Genomic DNA, 17,134 nt, shown 5'->3' with positions numbered 1-17,134 from the left:
AAAGGATGCATCTTTTCAAATGGTTCCTACTCTTCCCTTGGCAACAACTGGAACTTACATGATGTACCCAATCTTGTCAATATTTATCCTTCCCTTCTGCCTTAAATTCTCTATTATTATTATTATTATTATTATTATTATTATTATTATTATTATCTTATTATTTATACCCTGACCATCTGGCTGAGTTCCCCCAGCCACTCTGGGTGGCTCCCAATCAAGTGTTAAAAACAATGCAGCATTCAAGGTTCCATCAGGCCCTGCCAGCATAGTCAACTCTCAAGGATGTTGGGTGTTTTATTCCCAATAACATCTAGAGAACCATCACTTAGCAGCTTCTGGGGTACAGAAATCCAGCCTACAGTGCGCTGCAGAGAAATATGAAGCAGGTGTTTGTAGCATGCAGCACCCACCAGTGGCCATCTCTGGAAAGAAAGAAGACTCTTGCATAAAATAATATTAAAGCTTTTATTTTAAACTAAGGATTCGGTACAAAAATATTTTTTCCTGAATATTTTTAAAGTGCTAAATACTAGTCCAAGGGAGTTTTAAGAAAAAACTGCAAAAATTTTCAGGACAGTAAAAATGTGTAATTTTTAAAGCTGTGTCAAGTGGTATCATTAACATTTCTTTTGTAGCAAAAAGTGTGTATAAGTGAAAGCACTCTATAGAAGAGGCAAACAAGTCATTGTACAGTGATCATTAAGTAACGGCAGAATGCAAGCATACATTCTTATATGTCAGTTCTGTTTAGATTGTGCCAACTCAGACCGTTTCAGACTGGAGCCATCGTAACTTTAGTTCAGTGCTCAAAACAGACATGGCTTATAATGAGGCTTATTTATGAGGATGCAGAAGGAAGCGAGACAAATCAAAAACTAAATGATTCTTGAGAAGTCCCCCTACCCAAAGCTCCTATACTTTTTTAACTAGCAAAAAGGTTCACATTTGTGTCTCTTGCACAAGCTCTCTAGAAATAAGTGGGGAAATGTGCAAGAACACAAGCAATGTTTTTTTCTGGCACACTCTCCACTTGCTTCTGTGTTGCTTGTCCTGGCAAATTTCATGGGGGACTGTGCCCAAAATGTGGATGGCCTGCACCTTTTCCTGAAGCCAAAAAGTTTTAAACTCTTTACAAGCAAAGGACATCACCACCTTCAAGCCACTGATGACATACTTGGGACCTTTATAGCTACCATGTAAATCGTCTTTCAGACAAACAGAAGGGATGAGGACAGTGAAAGAGACTGCTAACCGCAGGGAAACCAAGGAATTACAAAAAATGTTCAAGGGGAAACAGCGTTCACAAATCGTCTGACTGATAGCACCTAAGATAGAGGTGAGCAACCTGCAACTCCAGCCAGCAAGGCCAGGGGCAAAGGATGATGGGATTTGTAGTCCCAGCTACTTCTGGAGGGTCACAGAATCCCCCACAACTGGTCTAAACCAGCCTGTTCCTCATAACTCCACAAATACAAAGGAGCAAGGCTCACTCCTCTGAAGAGAGGGTAATAAAAACATATCTAATTCTAAGCTCTTTTAGCCAACTTGGCACAATCCACATTTGCAACCGCAAATGGAGTAAAATGTGTATTCTATGGCCAAGACTTATAAAGGTTCCTATGAACTCCCTGATTTATTCTCACCAGAAGTATTTTCACACACAATCAAACAATTGCTCTCTTAACATATTGAGTCAAAACCCAAATCTCCATCTTGCAGCAAATAAAAAAAATATATTATTTCCTAAACCTGAAGCTATTTACAAGTTGGTCTCATAAAAAAAGACTCTTCTTTTCTTTGCCACAGTGGCTGCTTCCAGTTACAGCTTCTCAAATGGGAACAAGTATTTTGCTTCTCCTTTCTTTTCCCTCTTGCTCTTTCTGGTCCTTTTCCCTCCCTCCCTCTCTTGTTCCAGTTGCCGATTTTGGGGCCAAGAAACGTCCACATCCCCTGCTGGTGTCTCTGAGCTTGGTTCTCCGCCTCCTTCATCCTCATCAGAGGAGAACCCGCCTCCCGGTGTCACCATTGCTCCTGCTGCCTCATTCTGGAAGAGAAACAATTGTTACTAGTAAAAGAATATACGTACTGCCATTCATTTGAGAAGGAACACCAAGATGGTTCACAAACAAGTAAAAGCCAACAAATGGTGGAATGTTAACTGTTGTTGTGAAGAGAACCTCATTTGCAAAGGAGTTTCAACTGGCTGTGCAAAAACATCTAATAATAAATAATAAATTTTATTTATATCCCGCCCTCCCCAGCCGAAGCCGGGCTCAGGGCGGCTAACAACACTAAAATAGTGCAACATTATAAAAACATTATAAAAAATTAATTAAAATCAAATTCAAAATTGATGGCAACCATAACCTAAAGTTCTGTAAAGATTGCCAAAGGAGGGAGTCAGGCTGCGCCCTGACCAAAGGCCTGGTGGAACAGCTCTGTCTTGCAGGCCCTGCGGAAAGATGTCAAGTCCCGCAGGGCCCTGGTCTCTTGTGACAGAGTGTTCCACCAGGTTGGAGCCGCTGCCGAAAAAGCCCTGGCTCTAGTTGAGGCCAGCCTAACCTCTCTGTGGCCTGGGACCTTCAAGATGTTTTTATTATCTAGACTAAATTCCAATGTTTAGATGATGTTCTTGGACAATTGCATTGACAAGAAAGTGGAATCACTGAAGTACAAGGCAATATTTTCAGGATTTTGCCGCTGGCATGACTTCAGGCAAAAAACCCTGGAGGTGAGAAGAACATGCTCTCTCATCACTTGTCCCATATGAACCTCCTTCCTTCTGTGGAAGGCTATGCCCTTTTCCACAAAAACTAAACCAAATGAGCCACTGTGCATTTCAGCATCATTAGAGCAATTAAACACACCCCTAACCCACTATACATTCTGAAGTTATTAAAACAGTAAAATCTGTGTACTGGTTGCCAGCTAAGCATGGCTGATTTAAAACCCCCAAAGCCTTAATTGTGATGGTTTCACAATTCCCACCACTCTTTATGGCAATTTATTCTTACCTGTAACATCCCAGAAGGTGGGTGCATGTGTGAAGAAAGGGGCAGGGGGAGCTCAGTTCAGATCTCCCCATTTCTGAAGTTAAGGAAGATTGATTTCCCACCAGCTGTTGTAGAATTAACTTACTGTCACCTGCTTCCTTCTTAAAACTTTACGCGGTTCGTGGCTATTTTGGTCAAGTGGCCTTCAGCATCTTGATCTAAGCCACTGTTGAGCCCCGTCATCCAAATGGCCTGAAACAAGCTGCAATCCTGCTCACTTCTCAGAAATAAGCCAACCACACTTATGTAGGACTTGCTCCTAAATAAATGTGTACAAAACTGCGGGTGGTGCTGTGGTCTAAAGCACAGTGAGCCTCTTGGGTCTGCCGATCTGAAGGTCAGCAGTTCGAATCCCCACGACAGAGTGAGCTCCCATTGTTCTGTCCCAGCTCCTGCCAACCTAGCAGTTCAAAAGCACATCAGTGCAAGTAGATAAATAGGTATCGCTGTGGCGGGAAGGTACCGTATTTTTCGCCCCATAGGACGCACCGCCCCATAGGACGCACCTAGTTTTTTGGGGGGGAAATAAAGGGGAAAAAATTTATTTCCCCCCCAGGCGCGGGGGCTGGCGCGGGGGAAGCCTGAGCTTCCCACGACCCCAGCCCCCAGAACAGGCTGCCGCCCCAAGCCTTGCGGGCCCGGCGGGACATCCTGCAGGGCGTACGAGGCTTGCGGACATCTGCCCAAAGCAGGGGGCGGGCTCCGCAGCTCGCCCCCTGCTTCAGGCTGCAGGCTGCAGCCCCAAGCCTTGCGCGCCTAGCGGGACCTTCTGCCGGGCGCGTGAGGCTTGCGGACATCTGCCCAAAGCAGGGGGCGGGCTCCGCAGCTTAACCCCTGCTTCGGGCTGCAGGCTGCCGCCCCAAGCCTCACGCGCCTGGCGGGACCTTCTGCTGGGCGCGCGAGGCTTAAGGACATCTGCCTGAAGCAGGGGGCGGGCTCCGCAGCTCACCCCCTGCTTCAGGCTGCAGGCTGCCGCCCCAAGCCTCGCGCGCCTGGCGGGACCTTCTGCCGGGCACGCGAGGCTTAAGGACATCTGCCCGAAGCAGGGGGCGGGCTCCGCAGCTCACCCCCTGCTTCGGGCTGCCGCCCCAAGCCTTGCGCGCCCGGCGGGATGCACCTCCGGGCGCGCGAGGCTTAAGGACATCTGCCCAAAGCAGGGGGCGGGCTCAGCAGCTCACCCCCTGCTTCAGGCTGCAGGCTGCTGCCCCAAGCCTCGCGCGCCTGGCGGGACCTTCTGCCGGGCGTGCGAGGCTTGCGGACATCTGCCTGAAGCAGGGGGCGGGCTCCGCAGCTCACCCCCTGCTTCAGGCTGCAGGCTGCCGCCCCAAGACTCGCGCGCCTGGCGGGACCTTCTGCCGGGCGCGCGAGGCTTAAGGACATCTGCCCGAAGCAGGGAGCGGGCTCCGCAGCTCACCCCCTGCTTCGGGCTGCAGGCTGCCGCCCCAAGCCTCGCGCGCCTGGCGGGACCTCCCACCGGGCATGCGAGGCTTGCAGATGTCTTCCTGAAGCCTGGAGAGCGAGAGGGGTCGGTGCGCACCGACGTCTCTCGCTCTCCAGGCTTCAGCGAAAGCCTGCATTCGCCCCATAGGACGCACACACATTTCCCCTTCATTTTTGGAGGGGAAAAAGTGCGTCCTATAGGGCGAAAAATACGGTAAATGGCGTTTCCGTGCGCTCTGGCTTCCGTTGCGGTGTCCCATTGCACCAGAAGTGGTTTAGTCATGCTGGTCATAAGACCCAGAAAGCTGTCTGTGGACAAACGCCAGTTCCCTCGGTCTGAAAAGTGAGATGAATGCCGCACCCCAGAGTCGCCTTTGACTGGACATAACCGTCCAGGGGTCCTTTACCTTTTTTTACCTACAGGACTGCATACACACCTCAGTCTATGTATGCATACCTTGAATGTAAACTCCCCAAAGTTACTGTTAGGCTAAATAATGTCAGCAGGAACACCCTTATAGCAGTAAAAATACAGACTAAAGGCCTTTTATTACCTTAGTAGAGTAGCGTCTCTTCAGTCTCTCTTTGATCAGAAGCCCTTTTGTCAGCAATTTCCAGTTCCCCAGGACTCTCTTCTCCCGCTTCTGTTTTTTAAAATTCACTCAATCAGAAATCAAAGGATGGACACACACACAAATCCAATTATAGCTGGCCTTACATTATACAAAAGAATGGCATGTAATTGACAGAACTCCATCTGCTCACAGGGAAGAAAGAGGATATCAAAGGCATTTATACAATCTGTGATATTCGCTGGTTATATTTATCAGTCGCCTCTAGGCAACGTACAATGCAACGTAAAAAAAAACAACTATTAAAATACCAGCAGAATACAATCAACTCAAAATAATGCAGCTGATCAGCAAGAGAGAGAAAAATAAGCATCGACACCAATGCAATCATATGAAAATGAGAACATCAAATGTAAACTAAGACTAAGTATCAGATTAAGCAGAGGCTAAAATGCAAGTGAGCATTTCATAGTCACTGGCCATGCTCAGTCCTCCTTTAGATGTTTTTGGGGGTTTCTACCCTTTAGGTTTTTTTTAAAAAAATGCTGCAAATTTTGGGATTCCTGCAAGCTCACTGATAACCCACCTCTTGTGCATGGAAGAATTCGTTTTGGGAACATAAGCCCTGGCAGTCACACCTGATTATCAGAAATTGAAGGAATGATTGCATATGCTGAGTGCTCCCTAACAATGACGTTAATGGAGAAGTTCAATAGGAACTCCATTTGTGCAATAGATCCTTAAACATTTGTAGTTAACGGCTATCACCTATCAGGATAGGAGGTGCTATAAGACACTGTGGAAACTATCAGCAGCTCTCTATTAGATCTGTAACGCTGCCAATTTCTGGCAGTGTCAGTTCCTGCTGCTCCAACTCTCCGAGTGATTCTCACCTCCTTTTCCTTCTTCTCTCTCTCGGCTTCTTCATTCTCCCACGCTGCAACAAGCACTTCTTTGTACTCTTCGCAGATCACATAACCTTCGGTGCTGGCGAAGAAAAAGATGACAAGAACTTGTCATTTGTGCACTGAGCTGGGGAAGTTTTAAATGGTCCTAGGAAGACAAATAGCCAATTGGATGTTGTTTTGAGTGTTGATGAGCTCCATTATACCAGCACTTTCAAAGTGACAGGGGGAAATGATTAGAAAATACCTGGGATCCCGTGAGGGGCTGAAAGGTGAGACGCAAGAATGGTAAGAAATAGGAACAGAGGAAGGTGCCGTGTGCTGAGTCAGACCATTAGCTCAGTAACTGGCAGCAGCTCTCCAGGGTCTCATACAAGGGTTTTTCTCCCAGCTCTACCTTGAGATGCCAGAAACTGATCCAGGGACCTCCTGCATGCAAATCAAAAACTCCACCACCAAGGTAAAGGTAAAGGACCCATAACAGTTAAGTCCAGTCTTGAACGACTCTGGGGTTGTGGCTCTCATCTCACTTTACTGGCCGAGGGAGCCAGCATTTGTCCACAGACAGTTTCTCCAGGTCATGTGGCCAGCATGAATAAGCCGCTTCTGGTGAAACCAGAGCAGCGCACGGAAACGCCGTTTACCTTCCTGCCGGAGTGGTACCTATTTATCTACTTGCACTTTGACATGCTTTCAAACTGCTAGGTTGGCAGGACCACCACCGAGCTATGGAACTTCAAATAAATAAACTTCACTAGTTTCCTCTATGGAAAAGTATTTAATCATTTAGCTCGGTGACTCCCAAGCAGGGAAGCACTGGAGGTGTCCTACCAGACTTTGAAAAGCTGGTCATCACTGGATCAAGTTCATCAATTTTGTTGAACAAAACAGATTAAACTGGATTTTGAATAAATGTGCTATTGCCTTCCTTAGCAGGTTGTGGAAACTGCTATGCTGAATAAAGCTTTTTCATAGGGCAGGGAAGCCAGGGGATGGGTTTATGGAGCCAAGGGGACAGTGGCCCCAAAAAGTTTAGGAACCACTGATTTAACTTAAGCCAGTTCTTATTGTCTGCATGGCATGGGTTCAAAGACAAAAGACGCACACACAAACACAAAGGAAGGTAGCACAAAGAGAAACAGGTGCTCAGCTCCCCTTCTGCTAAGGGCATAGCAAGGTGACGGCTACATCTCAGTCAACGCTACGATTACTGCAGGTAAGTCGTGTAGGATGAAGAGATCCAGGGCATATTCTCCGCTGGCAAACCAGATGTCAAGAACAAGTGATGAAGGCCACCCCAAGCCCGATTAAAGTGAATAGTAGTGGGACGTACACTGGGTGCGAGTAGCCACCATGAAAATCAAATCCAGTAACAGCTGGGACACAGTCAATATCCAATTTACGCGCCACTCTATGGAGGTTGGGAAGCTTTAGCTGCACACAGCCTATGGGCAACATGCCGGGTTGGAAGAGATACACATTCCCAAATTCATTCCGGGGAACCTGAAAACAAAACAGGAATGAAGAAGTGGGGAGAGGGGGAGAGAGAGGAAGAAAAGCACAATTATTCTAATACTTTTATGCAGAAATTGGTTCTTGCTCAAGTGCCAAGCACAGGACTGGTACCAATTAAAATGAGAAACAGTAGATACATCACAAGGGCGAGTATGTTTTACAAGAATGCGAGCCGTAACGCAAAACTTTCAGTTAAATTATACAACCCAGGAGAGAAAGATTTAGCTTTACCAAATTACCCGCTCAATTTACCTTTGTTCTTCATTTTCATTAATGGGAAATTCATTTCATTTTGTGCAACTTTCCCCCCGCCCCAAGCCAGAAGCCCAGAACAGTACACAATATAGAGAAAGCCATCATCACAAAGTATTTCACAGCACCATTAAGAATCTTAAAACACAAAAACTTCAAAAACTGCAGTCTATCTACAATGGTTAGGTCCCCAGGAACTTAATTCCCAAAGATCTGGATGACTAAATAAGATGGGGGGGAATCAAATTTTCCCAGGGAGGAAGCTCCAGGGTCTTGGGCCGCTCTGAAAAGGCCTCATCTTGTGCAATCACCACCCAAGCCACTCCGAGGGTGATCATGTGATCTCTCCTCCAGCTTACCCTTCCATCCACGGCAACAGGGGGCTGGTATTCCTCCGTCTGCCAGAGGCCAAACAGCGGCAAGTCCTTTTTGTCTCTGTTTGCCGGTTCTGCCATCCGTGCTTTCCTTGCTTGGTTGGAGTAGCCTATAACCATCTGTGCAAACACAACAACGAGTATAGTATTCTCATCCGTTCCCACTTCTCGCCTGTAAAGTTCACAGTGCCGACCCAGCCGTCCCCTCTCAAAGTGAGGTTTGTGAGAGCCCCTGAAGCTCACTCATCTCACTAGAAGGGAGAAGCACCCGCTGTCACTTCTGATGTCACACAGAAGCATGAAAAGAAGATACACAAGCCACTCGCGAATGCTCTCTCACTGTTTCCTTGCAGTAACATCCCAGGCCACCACCAAACTGCAAGGCTGCAGAACGGCTGCACTCTATTGATTCATAGCAATGGCAATCCGGAATTCATCTCTCCCGGGTCTCCCAAATACAAGTCTTTCCCAACCTGGTTACTTTGGGTTGTATGCAACTAGCTTTTACTCAGAACCATTCAAATTAATGACCATAACCAATGCAGGTCTATTCATTTCAATGGGTCTAGTCTGAGTATATAAAAAAAATCCCCTATCCTTAGCTTTAATTGGATACAAATGAGATGGGGCTAATAATTACGATGGTTATACGGTAACTCCAGGTTTGGAGCACGCCTCTGAAAACAAGTTCCTGAGGAACCAAAGTAAGAGAGAGCCATTGGTTCCCAGGTCTTGTATGTGGGCTTCCCATGGGCTGGCCACTGTGACTGGTTAATAGGCCAGGGATGGGGAATCTTTGGTTCTCCAGATAGGTTTAGACTACAACTTCCATCATCCCTGGCCACAGGCCATGCTAATTGGGGCTAACGGGAATTGTAGTCCAACCATCTTTGGAGGGTGGCAGGTTCTCCATCCTTTGGTTTGATCCAGCAGGCCTCTTGTGTTCTTCAGCTCATAAGGGCTTGTGCATGCATCTCTCATTCTGCTACTGAGCTATAGGTGCCCAACCCCAGCCTCGGAGTGGATCTGCTGTCATCTTACCTTATAAGGCACCTCGCCAATCCTGACCACTCGAGCTTGCTTCAGCCAGGTGTCTTTGGAGTGCAGTGTGTGGATACAGTCTCTGAAAAAGTCCAAATCAACTGTATCCTCAAATATTCTCAATGTGAGCACACACATACATTTTTCTTTTTAAGTATATTGGGTGCTTCTCTGCCAATACAACCCAAATTCTGCAACCACTAAAACTGAGCCCATTTGCACAGATCAAACAGTTTTGCATAATTTGATTTCTGTATGTCGTCATGGGAGGGAAAACAAGCTATGCGGGTTACGAAAATCCCCAACTTCCAACCAACAGATTTCCCCACCCCTGGAGTTCATCAGGAATTGCCTATATACGTGCAACTCTATCAAGTCACAAGGGTGAGAAAATGTGCCTTTTCCATAAAAAAAACAAGAAAATAAACCGGGGATGCTGAGGAACCTGAACTCAGCACTCAGTAACAAATCTTGGCCAGCAGCTGCCAAGCCAGTCAACTTCTGCTAGGTCTAACTCTAACCTTAACCCCCTTGTCTGTCTGTGGACCCTGGTTTGTTTTGTTTTGTTTTTTAAAAAAGAAAGGTGAACAAAAGTACTGGCAATGTGAAATCTGATATCTGATCACAGAGCAATGTAGCCAAGTGAAGTCACATTTCACGCCATACACACCTGGCAGATGACTCTCACCTGGAATACACAGCCTCCCCACGGCAATACCCTAGTATAGCAGCTGTCTCTGGATAGATGGCTTCGTATTTAAGGAGATGCCTCTTCAAGGCATAAAGCGGGTGGTTCTTGTATTCACCAATGGCTGTCGGCAGGGGCTGGTCTTGAAGTTTAACTAGAAACTGGGAGACATGACGTAAGTGGTTGACTTTAGAGTTTACGCTGCACAAGCAGATTCTTCAATTATTTGGAGACCAAACATAAAGACAGTATCAGGGCCAGCTTTCACAAGATTACTTGATCCAGGGGTCATAAGGGACTCATCCCTGCTCTAACAACACCGACGAAACTTCCGTATCAACCGAACTACGTCCTCCAGATGGAATACTTTTATTAATAGAGTCCGTTCATAGACTCAGTGGGGAGTCATCGTATGATGAATGAATATGCAACAGAGCCACTAGGGATAAGCAGAATGAGATAGTTGTCACAGAGGCCACCAACTTGTACAGGTTTTTAAAAACAAATTCATGGAGGACAAGCTGACTCAATGACTACTAGGCATAGCAGCTGCGTACACCTCTGGTATCAGAGGCAGTATCAGTTACTGGGGAACATGAGTCGGAAAGGGCTGTGGCACCTATAGGCTTTCCAAAGGCATCATCTGGGTGAACAGAATGCTATTATCCATATTGGACGCGAAACTGTTCTTATACACCAGGGTTACCCAAAGTTGGGTCTCCAGGTGCTTTTTTAAGACTATAACTCCCATCATCCCTAGCTAGCAAGACCAGTGATCAGGGACTATGGGAATTGTAGTCCAAAAAAACTCAAAACTGCTGGAGACCCAAGTTTGGGAAACCCTGTTACAGTGGAACCTCATGTTACAGACAGGATCCATTCCGGAGGCCTGTCCATAACACAGAACTGATGCAAGCCGAAGTGCTGTGTCTGCGCATGTGTGCGGCACGATTTAGCGCTTCTGTGCACGTGCGAGTGGCGAAACCTGGAAGTAACCAATTCCGGTACTTCCGGGTTGCCACGGAACGCAACAAGAAAACACATAAACTGAAGTGGGCACAACATGAGGTATGAATGTATACACAAAACGATTTAAAGTGCTTTTGTTGTTAAATTGCTTTGTGACGTCTTATAGGAAGCAGTTCATAAACGGAGAGAAATCGATGGAATTATAAACAACGCTGGACTCGAAGAGGCTTTTGGTCTGACCCAGCAGTGCTCTTCTGATATCCTTTGTTTGCGAGAGCCAGCTCTCAGGCGCTCTTCAAGCAAGCAGAGAATTCCAGAAGCCATGCTGCAAGGACAAGCAGAAGGGGCTTTGTTAGAGGAATCTCACCCTAAACGACTGCTCATTAAGACAGCTGAAATCATAACATACCCTGCCATGGCTCTGGATTGCTATGACCATCCTAGGCCTAAAATCCTTGCCGTACCCTCACATTGCTGAATTAAGTTGGTACTAGCTTGATAACCCTGCCACACCTGTATCCTCCATTTCCTTCTCCCTCCTCCTGAAGGCCAAGCTTGTGCCATTTAATGAAACCCAAAGGCACTTGACTCATAGACTCATCTTCCCATGTATTTCTACACCCACCATGTTTACACAGACCAGGTATCAAAAGTAGCAAGAGAGGGTGGAGGACCTCTTAGTCAACCATGACATAGTTTTGTTCATGGAGGAGGAAACCCGCCAGCTCCCTTCTGTTACCTCCCTTTCTTCCTTTTTCTCTCGCTCCACAAAAGGGCTTCTGTACGGTTCCAAGGTGTCCTCCCACCACTCAGCATCCACGCGGCATTTCCTCGTTGATGTCATCCACGCCGGGTCGTATCTTTGTGTCACGTCCTTGACGCACCCGTCGTTATCAATGCCGATGATGTAGCATACGGGCTTGGTGGCGTGTCTGAAGCACAGCAGAGGCTGCCCAACGGTGCCATGGACGCAGTCCACACTGACCCACTTGTCCTCTCGTTCGAGAAAAACCTCCAACCACTGGTCAGTGCCTCTCTGTTTACCTGGTCCCACATCGCCTCCTTCATCCTCATCGCTAGAAATTATTTTGTTCCTTTTCTTTGAGGGGTTTGAAGAGCTTGGGGTAGCCGCTTCCCCCAGCGAACTCTCAACCGTCCGAGAGTTCTTGGGTACATTCAGCACCGCAGGCCCAGACTTCCTCCTGTTGTTAAGAGCTGCTTTTGCTTTCGGAGTCCCTAGTGACGACCTCTGTTTCCTCTTGGGAGTTTCGAAGTCCTCATCAGAGATGCTACTTTCATCCTCGTCTTCCTCTGAAGCATGGAATTCAGAATCCCTGCTGTCGTCACTTCCACTCTCCTCTTTATATGACACTTTTGAGGCCACTTTTCGTAGGCGGTCGTTTTTGGTTCTCCCCATCCCTCCCTTTTCCCTCAGGCTGCTCACACCAGGTTCCTTTTCTTCCTGAGCACTTCTAAGTGGAGTAGGTTTATTTACTTTTCTTTTGGCTCCTGTTGGGGATGATTTCCTGTCAGCTTCCTGGCTCCTTGACAGGGCCTTCTCTTGGCCTGCCTCTGGCTTGGCCTTACCAGGCCCTGCACATTTTTTCGAGGCACGTTTAGGCTTTTTGGCAGAGCCACCTGATTCCTCAGAAACTGCACTGAGAGAGCGCTTCTTGGAGGAGCTGGTCTTTCCCTGGGGGGGGGGGAATGAAAGAAGAGGACGATGGGCCATCAAAAGACAAGGCAGGTGAGACAAACACTCTGCAGTGATCCAGTAGTTTTGGTCTCAATATGTTAGCTGGTAAAAGAGTACTGCTTTGCTCTGAATTAGCAGACCTGTAAAACCTGAGCCCACAGCCCTAGATAGTCTACTATGGAGATACTAAGCTGTAGATTTTGCCATGTACCTTACTGGAGACAGTTCTGAGCAAATATATGTGTGTACAGAGGCACCTCCTCTGTTCAACAGGCCTCTTACTTATTCACTATGCTCATTTCCTACCTTTCCTGCAGGGAATTCAAGGTAGCATGCCCGGGCCTTCTCCCACCTTTTATCCACAGAACAACCGTCTGAGGTAGGTTAAGCTGAGGACTGGTTGAGCTTCATGGCTGAGTGGGGATTCGAACCCAAGTCTCCCTAAGTCCTAGTCAGACACTCTAACCACTACACCACACTGGCTCTCTTGTGGGCAAGCTCGTAACATCATGATCTCTATTCTGTTTGAGGAACATACACAGACCAAACACGTAAACAAGACCTGCATTTCCAGAATGTGTTTTTGTACTACAGTGGTACCTTGCTTCTCAAACTTAATCCGTTCTGGAAGTCCTTTCCAGAACCAAAGCGTTCCAAAACCAAGGCGCGCTTTCGCATTGAAAGTAATGCAAAATGGATTAATCCGTTCCAGATTTTGAAAAACAACCCCTAAAACAGCAATTTAACATGAATTTTACTATCTAACGACACCATTGATTCATAAAATAAAAGCAATAAACAATGTACTGCAGTCACAGAATCTATCAATCAGTAGCTGAACTGGGTACCACACAGTCCCAAAACAAAACAAAAAGAGTCGCAAAAACAAAAACGCAAAATAAATAGCAAAAACACACAGACCTCAGCGTAACACTCAAAACGGAAATGTGGCACTCAAAACGGAGCATGTTCGGCTTCCGAAAAAAGTTCGCAAACCGGAACACTTACTTCTGGGTTTGCAGTGTTTGGGCTCCAAGTTGTTTGAGTGCCAAGGCATTTGAGAACCCAGGTACCACTGTACTTCCAATGTGCTGTGAGGGAGATAAACAAGTAATCTTAATAGTGAACACTCTGATGTTTGCACCACTTGTCCATTAAATGGTTACACCGATTAGCCCAGGAAAAAGTCATAATGTGGAAGTGTTTCAGCTCCCTGGAATGCTTGGGTTAACCCAGGCTTCCTCAACCTTGGCCCTCCAGATGTTTTTGGCCTACAGCTCCCATGATCCCTAGCTAGCAGGAGCAGTGGTCACGGATGATGGGAACTGTAGTCTCAAAACATCTGGAGGGCCGAGGTTGAGGAAGCCTGGGTTAACCCATTTATTTGAGAACTGCTGCTTTACAGAGTCATCCTATGCATGTTTGTCTCCCTGAGAGCCCTCCTGGAGACACACCAACCTTTCCCGCTGACACTTTCAGAGGAATGGGCTGCAGAGACAACACAAGGCGGCAAAGTAGCTGCAACGCTCGCAAAATGAGTAAAAATATCTATTTGAAAAAATGAAAAATATTATTGTTCGTTAGTTTGGATTTGGAGTTACGTGAATTAAGGTTTTCCCTCCCGCCCACCCTCCACCCCACTTTGTTTTTAACCAGAGAATTTTAACCCACAGGACTTTGTAACAAATTTCTAATCTAAAAGTGACCCAGAACAGCCTTTCCCCACAGCAGATTGGCATACTGGAGACTTTGACCTCTTCTCCATGTACTGTGAGGGTTGCCGAAGCCCCCTATTCCCGTTGGGGGTCGATGTAGCTTCCCTACCAATGTAAGCTAACTAGGAAAATAGAGGGCTCTCCACGTATGCCAATGAATGACAGAGGAAGTAACAGATTGCACATTTCTTGTTTTTACTCGAGTATTTGTGTATCGATCACAAAGCAGTTTCCAAAACCCCAACAGCAAAATTTAACAGTGCCCATATAAATTACAACATTGGGGGGAAATGCAGCAAATCATCCTGTAATATCAAAGCATCGTGAAATTTACATAATTGTTTAGCGTTAAAATGTAAAAATCCACAGATCTGCACAGCTAACCAGATATATCACAAGCCTGGGTGAATAGATAAGAGTGTATCTTGAGGGTGATAGAAGCTCGTCAAACATGGAGATATCAATTCCACTAAGGGGAGGGACTCCCCTCTACTTTGTGGGGGTGGGGATATATGCATTCACAAATTCTTCTCCCAACCCTACCTGGAGACTGAACTTTGGAGCATCTGCATGCAAGAAAGCTACTACAAAGCTGCATCCCTTTGCCAAGGGGCCACTGATTGGCTTCACGCTTCCCCCAGCGGAGTTACTAAGAGAGCAGTCTGACGTGCCCCAAAACGCCTTATCACTTACATGAACCAATTCCTCCTCATCTCGTGCAGCATACACAGCAAAACGCCTCTCTAGGGTGGACTGCCAACTTTCTTCGCTGTCAGAGAGCTCTCCATTGACAGTGAATGTCGCAACAAACCTTGAAGAAGGAAATAATATTCTTTTTTTTTTTCTACTTGCCTGGCTAATAATGCCTTAACAGCTCCCCCCCACAAATAACCTTCAAGTCTCTGAAGGGCTGTCACACCCGGAAAGTGAAGAAGAAGGCAGAATCAGGACCAGTGGACGGACATCACAGGGACTCCCTGGTCCTGAATGGGGTAAGTGTGCCCCTGAAGGACCAGGTGCGCAGCCTGGGAGTCATTCTGGATTCACAGCTGTCCATGGAGGAGCAGGTCAATACTGTGTCCAGGGCAACTGTCTACCAGCTCCATCTGGTACGCAGGCCGCAGACTGTCTGGCCAGGGTGGTGCACGCTCTGGTTATCTCCTGCCTGGACTACTACTCTATGTGGGGCTACCTTTGAAGGTGACCCGGAAACTGCAATTAATCCAGAATGCGGCAGCTCGACTGGTGAATGGGAGTGGCTGCTGAGACCATATAACACCGGTCCTCAAAGACCTACATTGGCTCCCAGTATGTTTCCGAGTACAATTCAAAGTGTTGGTGCTGACCTTTAAAGGCCAAAAAGGCCTCGGCCCAGTATACCTGAAGGAGCGTCTCCACCCCAATAGTTCAGCCTGGACACTGAGGTCCAGCCCGAGGGCCTTCTGGCAGTTCCCTCCCTGCAAAAAGTGAGGTTACAGGGAACCAGGCAGAGGGCCTTCTCAGTAGTGGCACCCGTCCTGTGGAACGCCCTCCCATCAGATGTTCTGACTTTTAGAAGACATCTGAAGGCAGCCCTGTTTAGGGAAATTTTTAATGTTCGATGTTTTATTGTGTTTTTAATATTCTGTTGGGAGCCACCCAGAGTGCCTGGGGAAACCCAGCCATATGGGTGGGGTATAAATAAATTATTATTATTATTACTAATGGTAAGAGGCTTGGGTGGTGGTGACTCGGGTGATTTACGCAGAGGGGCGGACAACCATGTGTCAGGAATGCTGTAACTGCAGCCGTCATGAGCGCAAGGGGTTGGGCTAGATGTCCTTCAGGGACCCTTCCCACTCTATATCATATGTAAAAGCACAACACCATCAAAACAAAACAAAACAAACCTAGATTAAGAGAGAGAAGCCCCTTACCACTTGACAAGATTTGACAGGAACAGGCGGTCTACGCGGCCCGCAGGCACTTTAGTAAAATGAGAGGGGATGATAGAGAGGCTGATCGCCTGGAGGTCCGGCTGAGAGCAGATCCTGTTTCTATGGAAGCCATTGGCTAACAGGCACAGTAGGTGGACCTGTTGGGAGAAGGAAGCAGTTCCCAGGAGAGAGAAGTGGCAACGGATAGTCATGCTAGATAAGGCTCCCTGGTTTTGTTTCCCTGCCTCAAAAGACAGGCCTAGCACTGACCCAATACACACAAGTCTGCCACTAGGGAGCCAGGAAAGGTTATCGGCAGCGTGAGGAAGTGCCTCTCTGTGAGCAACTCTGAACATGGGGGGAGAGGCTGTTTCCTCCGAGATCTGCTGCGGCCAAGAAATCCAGGAGCGGCCTGCGAGTTTGGAACATTTGAAGAGTGGAAGTGGGGAGAGAGACTTATAAAGAATGCAGACCCTCCATCCCAACCCAAATGTCTCTGGCACCTTCTGCCAGGAAATGGAAGCTTCCAGAAGCATCAGCTGCCTGGGTGAGGAAGCCTTGCCCAGTGAGGGCAACATCCTGCTCAACTCTTTTACTGTATTTGGAATATAATGTCAGCTGCCTCCATGCCTCTAGAGGCCATTAGAGAACTTCAGTTACTAGTTGAGCTTACATATTTTAAATAAGTTGCTTTTGTTTGTTAAGCTCCCACATTTGAGCATTGCTAGGGTTACCTTCGGGACGCGGGTGGCGCTGTGGGTTAAAGCCTCAGCGCCTAGGGCTTGCCGATCGAAAGGTCAGCGGTTCGAATCCCCGCAGCGGGGTGCGCTCCCGTTGCTTGGTCCCAGCGCCTGCCAACCTAGCAGTTCGAAAGCACTCCCGGGTGCAAGTAGATAAATAGGGACCGCTTACTAGCGGGAAGGTAAACGGCGTTTCCGTGTGCGGCTCTGGCTCACCAGAGCAGCGATGTCACGCTGGCCACGTGACCCAGAAGT

General features: G+C 47.3%; 1 protein-coding gene across 1 annotated transcript in view; it reads right to left on the bottom strand.

Moving 5' to 3' along the window:
• Positions 1-454: 454 nt before the first annotated feature.
• Positions 455-17,134, bottom strand: part of XPC (XPC complex subunit, DNA damage recognition and repair factor) — a 30,266-nt gene continuing 13,586 nt past the window's right edge. The window contains exons 7-17 of the mRNA XM_083426944.1: positions 16,140-16,297; positions 14,917-15,034; positions 13,967-14,056; positions 11,552-12,505; positions 9,844-10,004; positions 9,156-9,237; positions 8,100-8,234; positions 7,307-7,476; positions 5,962-6,055; positions 5,051-5,140; positions 455-2,047 (exon numbers count right to left, since the gene is read on the bottom strand). Coding sequence (XP_083283070.1) covers positions 1,823-2,047; positions 5,051-5,140; positions 5,962-6,055; positions 7,307-7,476; positions 8,100-8,234; positions 9,156-9,237; positions 9,844-10,004; positions 11,552-12,505; positions 13,967-14,056; positions 14,917-15,034; positions 16,140-16,297 — 2,277 coding nt within the window. The 3' untranslated portion in view covers positions 455-1,822. The remainder of the gene's footprint in view (positions 2,048-5,050; positions 5,141-5,961; positions 6,056-7,306; positions 7,477-8,099; positions 8,235-9,155; positions 9,238-9,843; positions 10,005-11,551; positions 12,506-13,966; positions 14,057-14,916; positions 15,035-16,139; positions 16,298-17,134) is intronic.

This window comes from Podarcis tiliguerta, assembly GCF_965153285.1.
Source record: "Podarcis tiliguerta genome assembly, chromosome: 2".
In the NCBI taxonomy this organism is placed as follows: Eukaryota; Metazoa; Chordata; class Lepidosauria; order Squamata; family Lacertidae; genus Podarcis; species Podarcis tiliguerta.
Note: the sequence above shows the minus strand (reverse complement) of the source record. Positions and strands in the feature narration are given on the sequence as shown.